The following is a 12,736-nucleotide window of genomic DNA, read 5'->3' as shown; positions in this document are numbered from 1 at the left end:
CGAAAGTCGGTAAAATTTCAAGACTTTGTTGCGTATTCCGTGAAAGTAACTCCGTCAATCTTACACCCTGTGGCAAATAAACTCTCGGCTAAGTATCGCGTATTATATTCAGTTCCATTCTATTTTTAAACACGTGTACATGCGGATGGATTCAGGTGTACAAGTACGAGTGTACGAGGATCGAGTACCGGCTCGTGGGAATTAACTGACAATCGGTAGCCTCTTGGGTTTTTCTTATTCAGGCATGGCGTGTACCTCGTTAACTACGTATAATTGTAGGTCTAAAGTGCGAGCAAGAGCGAAAGCGTGAAAAAAGACGAAATGGGGAAGACGCTTGGCCGATCTCGAGTAACACCTTTAAGCACATGCATCTGGATGTAAGGCACGATATCGCAACACATGTGCACGGTACGGAGAGTAAGTAATTCCTAAGATCGGAGAACAAAGAATAGGAGCTCGCGTTATAACTATAGCGCTAGTTAAACTTTCGCCCGTAGCTGTTGAGCTGTAACACAACTTCTAAGAAATCTATCGCGCAACTTCGTCGCTGCAGCAATGGCTCTGCGATTCGCTCGGGTTCTCTATGTTTCATTTTTTATTTGCCTCTCTCTCTCTCTCTCTCTCTCTCTCTCTGCTTCTATTATATTCCACCGATTGTTCTTTTGAAATCGTTTTATTTAAATCCGTGCCAAAGAACGTTGCGAGTTTGTATTTACCTACGAACACTTGTACTTGTAACCATATTGACTGCTGGACGCTCGTGTTACGTATTTGTGCCATAACGGTATTTGCATAAAACATAACAACGATCCCTGACCACGAGCAAGGACTCTAAAAGCTGCAAGCGACAAATGATCCTGTATATATATATATACATATATATTTATTAGGGTGGTCCTTAATAGGGTTGTTTTTCAAATTTCATGTTCGCTGGGGGGTTTGACGCTTTCCAGTTGATAAAAAAAAAATTCCCTGAAAAGAGATACTTCAATCACAAGGCGGAGTATCTCAAGAGTTGATACAGAGAGTTAAAATTTTCAGTGAATTTCTTTTTTATCAACCTGAAAGCGTTCAACCTGAAAAATACAAAAACAAACCTATTAACGACCACCCTAATATTTATAAACATACATATTTGTGTAAGGACACCGATAATCGGAGGAAAAAAGCGCGTCGGTTCGCTGCGTGCTTGAGTTGCATTGCGAAAAGCAATTAGCCGCGAGAAATTAAAATATCATATGCAACGGCTAATTTCCATTAGCTAAGAAGAAAGGTTATTCGATCGTAATTCATGAATAATTCGTAGCGCATAAAGGTGTCATATCTGAACAATCTGCAGGTACGTACATACCTGTCGCCTCGTGCAGGAGTCCGTTTATATTATTCAAAGTAACGGTACGCGATATGAAAAACCTGAGTTGCCCAGCTCGTGTGCATTACAGGTATCTTTTATACAAGTGTATAGCTACGCTTGTGTAAACAGCTTGCAGCTCGAACGTCTATATCAATAATCAGCGATCAACGCTGTGTTTTTTTCACGTTCTTCGCGACGAGAACAAATAAATTAAATACCGAATAACAAGTAGATAAAAAAAAACTCTCGTACACTGTACGCACGACGCTTGCGTTACACGTTTGCAACATATAAAATCTTGATGAATTATTTTCAACGGGAAAGGTTGAAAAGCGAAACGATTAAGGATATTTATTTCCACCGGGAAGTCGGACAGTGTTTAAAGGTAATTTATAAATACAATTAAACGCTATAAATTTTTATTTCTGTACAGTGTTTATTTGTTCGTTTTATGCCTCGATAAATCAAAGAGAAATTGAATACAAATTGAAGAAACGGTTAAAAAAATTAACATTCGTCTTGATCCGGCACCCGGTTAATTAATTATTCAGATTCGCATTATACTTTTTTACTTTGTTCAAGATACAGACGACGCAGCTACGTCTGCTTCTACTTTCGTTTGTTCAATATTGTTAAATCGTTATTACTACATGTATATTACGTGTTGTTATTATCGTGCAAGAGTAATGAATTATTCTTAACGTTGTTACATTATTACGAGTAACGTTAAATTTTATTGATCAGCTATATATGTCAACATTGTTATTAATAATACCGCTATCATCGCTATTACGATTGAATTATCGGCGTGTAATTGTGCAATAAATCGACGATAAAGAGACTGCACCTAATTGTACAAATTTCCTTGGTTACGCAACTGCGGGTCTATATTACTATAAAATGATTATTACCAAGTTTACATATTTAATTATTTACGTAGACGAGACGCGCAAGATAAGGAATCGACAAATTTTACAATTTGAGTCTGCAGGATTTTTTCGACTCCGTTTTCGCGTCATCGACTTCGGTCATTGTTATGTCATGAGTGTATAACAGATAATATGATTATACTGCGGCATAAACTGATGCGGAAAATTTACGTAATGCGAGAAAAACAGTCCATTCAGCCGGTGTGTTCACTTGTGACAATTTATACGGCTGCGCCAAGCGTTACGTCGATTGATTAATAAACAATAAAAAAAAGTACGAAAAAAAAAAAATACTATTATAAATTTGAGAGAAAAAAACGTTATAGTTGACGTCGCACGCACGCGTGCAGCCATCGTACGAGCCGTGTAAATATTATACATCCGTGACTGTAGTTGTATTAATGTACGTCTGTATATTATTCGAATTTGTCGTAGTAACATTAGATTTAGTTTTTATTTGAAACGAATAATCCGAATCGCTGCGAACCCGCAGGCGGATTTACGACGAGACGCATTTAAATATCCATATCGCATAGTTTTACAATTATACGTGCCAGTGAACTTTTACAGCTAAAAACAAGTGTTACGTGTACAATATCATAACATTGCGTAACAATGATATCGTCGAGAAATTGATTAAAGGCGAGAAGAAATATACAAAGAAAAGTATTCATTGCACAAATATGAAAATATGTACGTCGTATATCTGTATTTGTATAACGTATGATACTGAAACATTAATATGATAGTATAACAGGCGATAAAATAATAAGCAACCATAGTCTCTTTAATCGCGAACATAATACATGCCTTATAATGATGGATTATTTGCGTTTGTTCTCCGTATATTTTGCATACGACGTCTCTCGCGTATTTTTGAGAGCGCGTAAATTAAAAATCGCGCATTATATCCGATGTCTTTGCCAGCTGACAGATAGTTACATAAATCGCAGTCATTGATAAGTTGGACCGCGTACCTCTGTCAAATTATGTATTGAAGTTTCTTTTTTCTTCCTCGTTTCTGTTTTTTTTTTCGTTTTTTTTTTTTTTTTTTTTTTATTCTCATTCTCTCATAATTATCGCACAGTCAATGAATCGTGAGCCGCACGGTCGTTATTTCGCACACATGTGGGTACAATAATTATTTACCGACTGTAATTTTCATAATCACTACGTACATCGATATAGGTATGTAATACATACGTACATGTGGAAATATAGTGATTAGAGCGTTAGAGTCAAAACGGTGGGAGGGAGAAAGAGGGGGGGGGGGGGGGGGGGGTGTACACGATTTTGACCAGTAAAACTAGACACGAGTCGTTTTTCTATATTTTCTTCGGCTGTACTATCAATTACCATGTATTATATATTATATTATATAATCATTAGGCATTATAACACATATAATATATATGATAATCATTAGCGTAGCTTTTCCTGTAGTAAAATATTATTATTAATGCTATCATAATAATCATTCATCATTTATTATTTATCATTAAACGTTACTATAATTAATCTTAACCGTAACAAAGTACAATGTTAAATCGGACGCTGTAGTTATACTGCACGGCACAGAATGCAAAGACGCGACTTACCGGCCGACATCGCATTTTCGCAATATTTCACTTTATTTCAGTTATCAAGTTGAATGTAATTATTTATGGGTATATAGGTATACCTGTGCATGTTGCAGGTGTACGTAGATACATACACACGTACGACGGATTAAAAGCTAGTCGATTAAAAGTATAGAAGGGTATCGAGGCAAGTAATCCAGCGGCGAGAATATGTACATGAAAAACAAAAAGGGAAAGAAAATGAGATTAAAAATAATAATTAAAGGAAAAAAAAAAAAAAAGAAAACAGGCGTAACGAGGGAAGAAAAATAAAACCAGCGTCGATCGTTTTAAGTACGTACCTGCACCTTGTAAAAGGACAAAATTATAATACGTTGTGCTGTTGCAATTTGCAATTATAAAAGTACCTAACGCGAGAACCACAATTACTTTTACAGATCTTTTTTAATGTTCTGCCCAGTTGAATAATTTATATTTTATATAATATGCACGTCGGATCGGCGCTGCGGTGAAAATAAAAAAAAAAAAAAAAATAAAAAAAGAAACGAAGTGAAGCGTACACAAAAGAAAGAAAATCATCCAACATGGTCGTTTCTAATAGGGTATATTTATATTATACCTCCTCCGCATTTTGCGTGCTGCAGTGTCGAGAATAGTTTAATATTATTACTGTGCTAACGTTATTATCATTATTATTATTATTATGACCACTATTATGTAACGAATTACACGCGATTTATGTATCTTTATATATACGTGTATAATATATGAGAATAAAAATATAATATATCCATATACATATATGTGTATAATATGTAATACGGGAAGGTAATAATAGTCATGTCATTATTCCTGAGACCATATAATAAAGCGCTAGAGCGCGTTGCGTCTTTGTAATATAACATATATGTACATACACATATAACGACGATGGTTATAATTTATATTTACACAGAACGCACACGCACGCGTGATATATGTATGTGTTTAGGCATTTGCGGAAACGCGTGCTTGGCAAAAAAAATCTTCGTTAGCTTTTCGTTCCTTTTTCTTTTTCTTTTTTTTTTTTTTCCATCGACATTTCAATACTGCGCGTGCATACGTAGCGCAGTTATTTATTACACCGAGGATTGTGTGTGTTACACAGAAATTCACGTAATTACTTGATACAGTCTAAGAGTGATGCTATGTGTAAAAAAATGAACAAAGTAAATTTGATAAAGGGAAAAAACGACTTCAACAGTTCTGTTAGTATCGTTTTCAATTTTTGATTCTTTTGGCTGTCAGTACTTATAGTTTACAATAAAAATTTGTTTTTAAAAACAGCAAAAATTTACGAGGATAATAATAGTAAGGATAATTGGACGCGATGTAGTTTAAATAGAATAAAACGAAGAGAGAAAATCCAACGAAAAATATTAGATAGATGTTTAGATAAGTTCATGCTGACTTTTTATTTTTGCTTTTCTTTTTTTCTCCGCTACACATGGAACGCGTGAATACGTACACGTTCATCTATGTGTATACACTAATAATAATTTTACAATTAATCACTTTAAAGTAATTTTCTCGTCCGAAGTCGTATATATGTATATATATATGTAGTATCACCTAATTAAAGACGGATAAATATAAACAGGATGGATACGAACTATCACTTAATACATATATCATTGATTAAACCGTGTTCATTACTATTTCAGTTTACAACATTCTTCGTATTATTTTCAAATCCGCAAACAAGTCTCAAAAGAACAAGCAGCCTGAAAACCGGAGCGTCGCAATCGCGGGGCGATAGAGGGTGGAGAAGGAGAACAAGGGAAGAAAGGCTTCGAAACGCGTCTGTTTTTTTGACACGATTCAAAATTCGATCCGCCAGTCGATATCGCGTTAAAGTGAATCGGGAAAGTTGATTCGTAGAAGAGGAAGAAATAAAAACAAAAAAAAAAAATCACTAATTTTTCGAATTTCATGTAAGTTGGGGGATGAAAATGCCTATCGCGTATCCACCTCGCATTTTATACGTATATATATACACACACACACGTACGTTCGTATGTCTGTCCGTATGTACGTATGTGTAATCATACGTACCGCGCTGAATCTGAATAAACGAGCTTTATATAAACACACGGATGTGGCGATCGAGGGAATCGGCTTAGTTATAATACCTGTGAAACCAGTTTCCAGTATTTTTACTAGGTCTCACTTTCGCTCGTGCATGGCCGAAGGGAAGAGCGTCGTCGTCGTCGTTTTTGTCGAGCGAACGAATCGAGAACCTAACCGAACCGAATAGAACCAACTAACGAACGGGGTCACAGAGTAAGTCTCGATATCGAGGAGCCGAGATCCCCGGCTGCAGCAAATCCCGACTAAACAGCTCTAATCGTAAGTACGGAGACACAGCTTCGCTGCGGAGTACGACGTACGTGTATCGCTGCTGCTCCGTATAACGAAATCATGCCTCTGTGTTCCCAGATTTGCATGTGTTGCAAGTTTTTACGATACATCGAGCGCGCGCGCACGTGTGTGTGTGAATTGAACGTAATTACGGTATGTTCTGATATGAATTAAAAGAAAGTTACGCAACAGCAACGGAACAGCGGTAAAGATTGTTGTGTGTAAAGGCGGATTGAAGGAGAAATAAAAAAAATAAAAAATTAAAAAAAGAAAACAAAGAGACTTTACAAACCTTTCCGTCTCCGCGCGACTTTTTCGTAGTATCTGTTCAAATTTTTCTCACAATCGCAATAATGGAACAGCATTTTTTTTTTCCAGTCATCCCGTGTGTTCGTATCCGTTTTTGCATAAATTATTTGTGAAAAGATAAGAAAAAAAAATTCAGTCGAGAGATTGAAAGATTCCCTTCGTATCTCTTTATTATACATGCCTACGTACGGTATTCAATAGCGCAGTGCCGTAAAATGCAGGTTTCATGCTATAGTCTCTCTCTTTCTCCCGCACACACAGCAAGTAAGTAACTAAGTAAGTCAGTAGATACATACGTAGGTAAAACATGACGGTGATAATTATAACAATAATCAAGAATACGAATGGTTGATTCGTTTGAACGGGGCAACGGAACGAAGTTCAGGCTGCCTGCCGGTGTGCGTCATCGCCTCTATGTACGTGCACGCACCATATATACGCAAACATCTGGAAGAGTTGTGTTGCAGCGTCGGTTCCGTGTTTTATAAACCGTCGAGAATGTGTTTAAAGGTTGCACAACCGTATTAGCGTATCTATATCTATACATACCCGTATACGTATAGTATATATGTATGGTACATGTATACTGCATGCGTATCGTTATCGTCATCGTCTTCCCCCCCCCCCTCTCTCTCGTTTTTTTTTTTTTTGTTTCGTTTGGAAATTTCATTTATTCAGCAATATAATTTTTTCATCATGTTTATTTATTTTTATTTATTTCTCTCTTTCTTACTTTTATTGTTAGATAAATTTCGCTTCGCTTCATCAAATCACTTTTCATCTGTTCAAACTTACAACAATATTATCATAATAATATAAGTATGTATGTTATACGTATAATGTAACTTATAGGTTCAGTATCATGGTATACACCGTACAGTAGTAGAGTATGCATGTAAATCTAAAATGAAATGTGTTCACAGCCACACATTAATATACACAACAATCTCGATGCTGCTGTTATTATTTAGTTTTTTTTTTGTTTTTTGTTTTTTTTTTTTGTTTTCCAACTTTTTTTCTTTCAAATTTGTTTATTTGTTTTCAGTTGTTTCGTCTTTTTCTTCGGTTTTTGTATGATTTTTTTTTTACGACGTTCGCCATTTTACAAGTCTTTTGTGATTTTTTTTTTTATTCTCCGCATTTCTTTTTTTCTATCCAGCTCTCGAGCATGACGATCATTATTATTATTATTATTATAATCTAATATTATATACGTATTTTGTGTAAGTATGAAAGTGTTTGTGTGTGTATCATTTGCATCCCCATGCAATATTGCAAAGTAAGCAACATCGTTTTTACGTCCCATTCGGGAATCATTTGAATTACTGAAATCGGAAAAAAGAAAAAACAATAATACACCTCCCGTTATTTTACCAATAATTCTTATATTATCTCAAACTGCACGACTGTTTCCTTCCAAAGTTTTTGGCCAAAGTTTATACCGTACTTTTATATTACGCAACATCTCTTATATTTTTTCACTCTTTCAAACAAATCATCCGAACATCTACCTGCAACGTTTTTTCTTACCAACTTTTTTAATTCGATCAAGTGTACTTCGCTACAGTCTTCATACGTATAATAGTATTAATTTTTCTCTTGTAATGTAACGTATAGTAATACAACATGTACTTTCAATTCACCGCGGATCATAAGAGGGGAAAAAAAAAATAAAAAATAAATAAACAACTCTCAATCACCGCGTATCTTTTTATGCAAGGAATATTTTTTTTTTTTTTTTTTCATTTATACTTACATTTCCGCGTTACCTATACTATGTACTCTTATCTTATCTCATGTTTCATCGGAATGACTTGGAAAATTATATCAATTTTGTCATTTTCGTATATCCTTTACCCCCCCTTTTTTTAATCGCGCCTGTGCAACGTCTTCGAGCTGTGAGTCAAACGTGTGTGTCTTCTCTGTCTGTCTCTTTCTCTCTCTCTCTCTCTCTCTCTCTCTCTCTCTCTCTCTCTCTCTCTCTCTCTCTCTCTCCTCTGTGTCTGTGTGTGTAATGAATATACATATATAATACACGTGGTGAAAGAAAATTCGAAATAAAGAAAAAAACAATTTACTCCGTATCGTTATACATAAAATGTAATATATTTGTACAGGTATAATATATATATATATATATGTATATTAAGGGACCTGCACTAGTAATTCTCCTACTTATATACATATATCTATAATACACATATGCATATATATATATATATATATACACATATTACACATGCATACAGAGAGACACATACATATATAATATATATGTATGTATGTATAGATATATGGTTGACAACACTGAAATTATTTATGATATACGTTCAGTTTTTATAGGCACAGCACACTGTCTTTTAAAGAGTTCTCAACGATATTAATATTAGGATATTATTAGATTTATTATTCATTCGTGACTTGTTATCGTTATCCATATTAATATTGTTTGCGTAAGTTTTTTTTTTTTCTCCTTAACGTTCAATTTTCAATTCTCTTTCTTTAAATCTTCTTTGACGTTTGCTTTGTTCGCGTTTATTCTCCATGTTTTTCAAACGTATATACGTATACTATATGCTTTACTCATATTATGTGTATATACATGTACATATATATATATATATATACATACATATATATATATATTTATATATATATATATATAAATGTTTATCCATAAGTGTAATTATTCATTTCATGTATTTTTTTCGGATTTAAAATGAAAACGAAGTCAAAAGATCGTGGAAAATTATTATCTGTACCTGCATACTCACTCTCCCTCTCACTCTCTGTCACTCTGTCTCTCTATCCCTCTCTCTTCATTATTAAATTTACCATATGTATGTGCCGCAAACGGTGCCTTCAGAATTTTTTTTTCCCTTTTGTTTTACCTCTTATGTTCAAACAACGAGTGATTACACAATATAATACCGTATTACCGTACCTACGTTACATTAATATATTTCACGATCACTTTTCAACCCGGATACCCCCCTCCTCTGCCCTGATCAATCTTTTCAACATCTTACAAAACGTTAAATTAAAAAAAATCACATATCGCGCGAATCAACGACAATTTCAATTCATCTGTCAATCTTACGTGATACGACGTTCTTTTTTTTTTGTTTTTTTTTTTATTTTTAATTATTTTTTTGGCAACTTGAACCGTTTCCCTGCACGTTTTCATCGCGTGATCGATCGATGCTCGTATATATTTATATAATTTATAATTTTCGACTCTATTTACGCGTATCGTACATATATATATATATATATATATATACATATGAGAATCAAGCGACTACGGGAGAAAAGAGATTTTGATTAGAAACGAAAGAGAGGTGAGAAGAAGAAGATAAAAATAAAGGTGGAGCAAGTGTTTTCGTTTTTTTTCTTTTATTATTGTTCTTTAAATAAAATAAAAAATTGTAACAATAGATTTGTCGTCCACACTGTTAAATTTGTACCGTTATACGATTATCTTTACCATCTTCTTCTCATCGTCTTCTTATTCTTCGATATATATATATATATATATATATAATGTTTATAATATGTATATATGTATAGTCTCAGTTTAACACGTATATTGTCCTTACGATAACATACCACATGTATATGCAAACATATGTGTAAATGTGTTTCAAACAAGAGGAGGTGGTGTTGGTGGTGTTGGTGGTGAAAAAGAGAAAAGGAGAATGACCCGTGAAAAATAGAGAACGAAAGAGTTTACAAAACAAACAAAAAGAAAGGAATAAAGAAAGGAACGAAATGAAAAAAAAAGAACAAAAATACACCGCACAGAATACGATTATTATATATCGTTGACGACGACGCGATTGCTATATTTACGGTATAATAACGAGGGTCGATGCACAACCAGCGACGTTGCTGGAAAATATAATAACGCAGCGGCGGCACGATGTACAGTATAATCGTCGACTGTAATCGTACCGTTATCAAGGGGTGTAAGAAAGTTTGGATTTTTCAAAGGATGATTACGACGATGACAAATCTGACACGTTCTCGCCGTTGCCGTTGCTGTTGCTTTTGCTGCTGTCGTCGTCGTCGTCGTCGTTGCTGCTGCTGCTGCAACTGGAAATTTCAGCGTGGACGAGGCAGCGGCGTCGGCGGTATAATAATAATGATAATAAGCAGTCGTCGACGCGATCCGATCGTCGTTTCGAGGCCCTCCGTCGGCGATGTCGCATCACGAGGAGCACGCCATCCAGGAGTTGCAGGAGCAGGTGTAGCAGGCCGGTATAACGGGGGTGTAGTAATATCCGTTCGCGGCGTAAACGAAGGTGGCCGGCGGTCCGGGTGGGGGTGGTGGTTGATGCTGATTGATAAGCCGTTGCTGCTCCTCGCAGAATACCTGACACGCGAGATTTTTAATAAGCGCCAACGTCTGCCGCCGTTCGTGTCCCATAAGACATACGGTCGACTCCTCGACGACGTTGTAAAGCAGCATAAGGTACTCGTACTTGAGACCCTCTTCCTGAGGTCCGACGAAGTGATTCCAAAGGTAATTCTCGAGCTTCATCCTCTGCTGGGCAATGTCCGGAAAGTCTATGAAGAATCTCGAGCACATGTATCGCTCGAGGGTCTTTATGTAGTCCGGCTGCGAGGCCCGGTACAGTCTGACAAGCAGGTTGCAGTACTTGAGAAGACCACCGCCCCTTATCTCCTCCGGATGCCTCGTCGATATGAGTTTCTTGTGAAGGTGGTAAAGGGCCTCCTGAAAATCACCGTAAACCGACTCGCCTACGACGGTCGGATAAAAGTTTTCCCCGATCGGCAGTTCGCTGCACTCGTAGAACAACAGCAGCGAGTCCAAGACGATCTGAAACGAGTCTACGGAGAACTCGAACTGCCGCCTCATGGTGTCGACGAATTTCAACTCGACGTTTCTGTGACCCCGGGAATTCCCCAGCGATATCAGCGACCACCTGTCACCGTCGTTGTTCACCTTCACCATCTTGCTCACGTAGGCCTCCTTCAGGCTGCACGTAGTTATGCGTTTTCGGCTCACACCCTCCGGCAGAAGGTCGAGCAGCGAGCTCAGCACCGCGGCCTTGACCTTGTCGTAATTCCTCCCGCTCGATAGCTCGACGGCGAATATCAGGTCCAGGTCGTTGTAGGGCTGGGACTCGGTGGCCAGGACGTGGGAGGCCGCGCCGCCGTTAAGCCTTATGTCCCTAACCCTCATTCCGGCGCCCCCGTTGCTCGGATCGGCCTCGAGTTTGCTGCGCACAACGGTAACCAGATCCCGTAGCTGAACCTCGAGAGTCGGGAAATTTCCTCTCCCGTGTATGCCGACGACCTCGTTCATCACGTCGTTCAATCGTCGAACCTGCTCGAAACTCAGGACGGCGAGTCGCTGCTGAGGGTCTTGACACTCGGGCGCGTTGTTCGTGGTCAAGTTCCTGTTGTTGCTGTTGCTGTTACTCTTGCCCTCGTTGCCGTTGTAGATGTTGTTGTTAACTTGGCAAAGGGACTCCATCATGGTTACCCGCTTCTGGCGTTCCTCGCCGATGTAAAGTGAGCCACACTGCAACAGGCAGAGCACAAAAAAATTTCGTCACTATTTATCTCTCGCAAATGTTCGATACAGTCTACGATCGCAAACACACCGAATATCGTATCAGGGCATCAAAATCAAAAACAAGCTTTGCATGGAAAGTTTTTTACAACGTTATTCAACGGGTTGTACACCGATATAACGATCAACGATCGTTCAAACTTTCGGGGGTAAGGTCGAATCCGTATGCAGGCCGCTGAATTTGTAACACAAAACAGTACGAACGTAGCGTACGGGATAACGTGACATCGCGATATGACGAAGAGAAGAGTCACCCGTAATGCAAGGTGCAAGTTTTACGCGATTTTAAAAGCACGTCGAGATCACGAGAGTCTGCACAGGCTTCTCTGTTCGATCCGCAAGTACGATCCGTACCACTTGTTTGCGCAATCTGTAGGTAATATAGATATACGTAACGAATGTACCCAACTACGTGCAAAAACGTAAATAACTTTCACTTGAAGCGTTCACCCCCGTTGTACGAAGAAAACGAATAACAAGAGGAAAAAATAAATAATAAGTTTATATTGCAAAAGTTTCAACCACGCGTCGCAAAACAATTTTTAAATACATTACATACGTA

General features: G+C 37.3%; 1 protein-coding gene across 6 annotated transcripts in view; it reads right to left on the bottom strand.

Annotated features, from left to right (window-relative positions):
• The window catches only part of LOC124186971 (terminal nucleotidyltransferase 5C), a 72,827-nt gene that overhangs the window by 9,124 nt on the left and 50,967 nt on the right, over positions 1–12,736 (bottom strand). For 3 of the 6 annotated variants that reach the window (XM_046579164.1, XM_046579172.1, XM_046579182.1), the window contains exon 2: positions 4,936–12,123. The exons of the other annotated variants lie outside the window; for them this stretch is intronic. In XM_046579164.1, the coding sequence (XP_046435120.1) occupies positions 10,783–12,123 (1,341 nt within the window). In that variant the 3' untranslated portion in view covers positions 4,936–10,782. Of the gene's footprint in view, positions 1–4,935; positions 12,124–12,736 lie in introns of those variants that run through there. 6 annotated transcript variants of the gene reach the window in all.

This window comes from Neodiprion fabricii, chromosome 1 (genome assembly GCF_021155785.1).
Source record: "Neodiprion fabricii isolate iyNeoFabr1 chromosome 1, iyNeoFabr1.1, whole genome shotgun sequence".
Classification (NCBI taxonomy): Eukaryota; Metazoa; Arthropoda; class Insecta; order Hymenoptera; family Diprionidae; genus Neodiprion; species Neodiprion fabricii.
The sequence above is the reverse complement of the archived record's forward strand: the minus strand, read 5'-3'. Positions and strand labels throughout refer to the sequence as shown.